Consider the following 1,329-nt stretch of genomic DNA (forward strand, 5'->3'; position numbering starts at 1 on the left):
AAAATGAGAAATCACACAATGGTGACTGAATTCATCCTGCTGGGAATCCCTGAGACAGAGGGCCTAGAGACTGTCCTCTTCTTCCTGTTCTCCTCATTCTATTTATGTACCCTTTTGGGAAATGTGCTCATCCTTCCAGCTATCCTCTCCTCCTCTCGGCTGCACACCCCTATGTATTTTTTCTTGGGAAACCTCTCCATGTTTGACCTGGGTTTCTCTTCAACAACTGTTCCCAAGATCCTGTTACACCTTTCAGGGCAGAGTCAAGGTATCTCTTTTCAGGGCTGCATATCCCAGCTCTTCTTCTACCATTTCCTGGGCTGCACTGAGTGCTTCCTGTACACAGTGATGGCCTATGACCGCTTTGTCGGTTATCCTATGCCATGTTATCCTTCGAGATACATGGTCATCATGAACCACAGGATCTGTGCCATCTTAGCCACAGGGACCTGGATGGGTGGCTGTGTTCACGCCATTATTCTAACCTCCCTCACCTTCCAGTTGTCCTACTGTGCCTCTAATGAGGTGGACTACTACTTCTGTAACATACCTGCTATCTTATCTCTAGCCTGTGGTGACACATCTCTAGCCCAGAGGGTAGGTTTTACAAATGTTGGTCTTTTGTCTCTCATTTGCTTTTCTCTCATCCTTGTTTCCTACACTCACATTGGGATCTCCATATCAAAAATTCGCTCAGCAGAGGGCAGGCAGCGAGCCTTCTCCACCTGCAATGCCCATATCACTGCAATTCTTTGTGCTTTTGGGCTGGTAATCATCATCTATCTCCAACCCAACCCCAGTGCCTTGCTCGGTGCGATAATTCAGATATTGAATAATCTTGTCACCCCCATGCTGAACCCACTAATCTACAGCCTGAGGAATAAGGACGTAAAATCAGCCCTGCGAAATGCATTTCATAAGAGAGGCTTTGCTGTGGAGAATAAGTGAGAAAACCTAAAGCTTTGCTAGGCAAAGTTTGAGTCTCCATTTCTTAGGACAAATCCTCGTTTGCAGCTTCCAAGATATTGAAATGAAATGTATGCTGTATCGATCTACCACTTAACCTCGCTAAGTTTAAAAATATATGTCTGTTTTCCTGTTTCCCTCTGTTTTATAATGAAAGATAATTAATAGACTCACTTAGCAGACTGTGAACTGATTCTTACGCTGCATGGAATTCTCTTCCAGAACCACCATCCTCCCTGAAACGTTTCTTAGTTGTTTAAATCTCTGAAAGTTAGGAAAACATATTTTCTTTCTCATAATCTCAGTTAAAAGCACATTCACAAAAATCTAGAGAGAAAGGAGGATGGAAAAATTTCAAAAAAG

General features: G+C 43.3%; 1 protein-coding gene across 1 annotated transcript; it reads left to right on the forward strand.

Annotated features, from left to right (window-relative positions):
* LOC102744404 (putative olfactory receptor 10D4) lies at positions 1 to 948 on the forward strand. The gene has a single exon (XM_006751360.2). The coding sequence runs from the start codon at positions 4 to 6 to the stop codon at positions 946 to 948; it is 945 nt and encodes a 314-aa protein (XP_006751423.2). The 5' UTR covers positions 1 to 3.
* The last annotated feature ends 381 nt before the right edge of the window (positions 949 to 1,329 follow it).

The sequence above is a fragment of the Leptonychotes weddellii genome, chromosome 11 (assembly GCF_054177405.1).
Source record: "Leptonychotes weddellii isolate Sample4059 chromosome 11, ASM5417740v2, whole genome shotgun sequence".
Taxonomy (NCBI): domain Eukaryota; kingdom Metazoa; phylum Chordata; class Mammalia; order Carnivora; family Phocidae; genus Leptonychotes; species Leptonychotes weddellii.

What these genes read in the sequence shown, in the direction of transcription:
- LOC102744404 (XM_006751360.2), top strand. Translation starts at nt 4, where the DNA reads ATGAGAAATCACACAATGGTGACTGAATTCATCCTGCTGGGAATCCCT.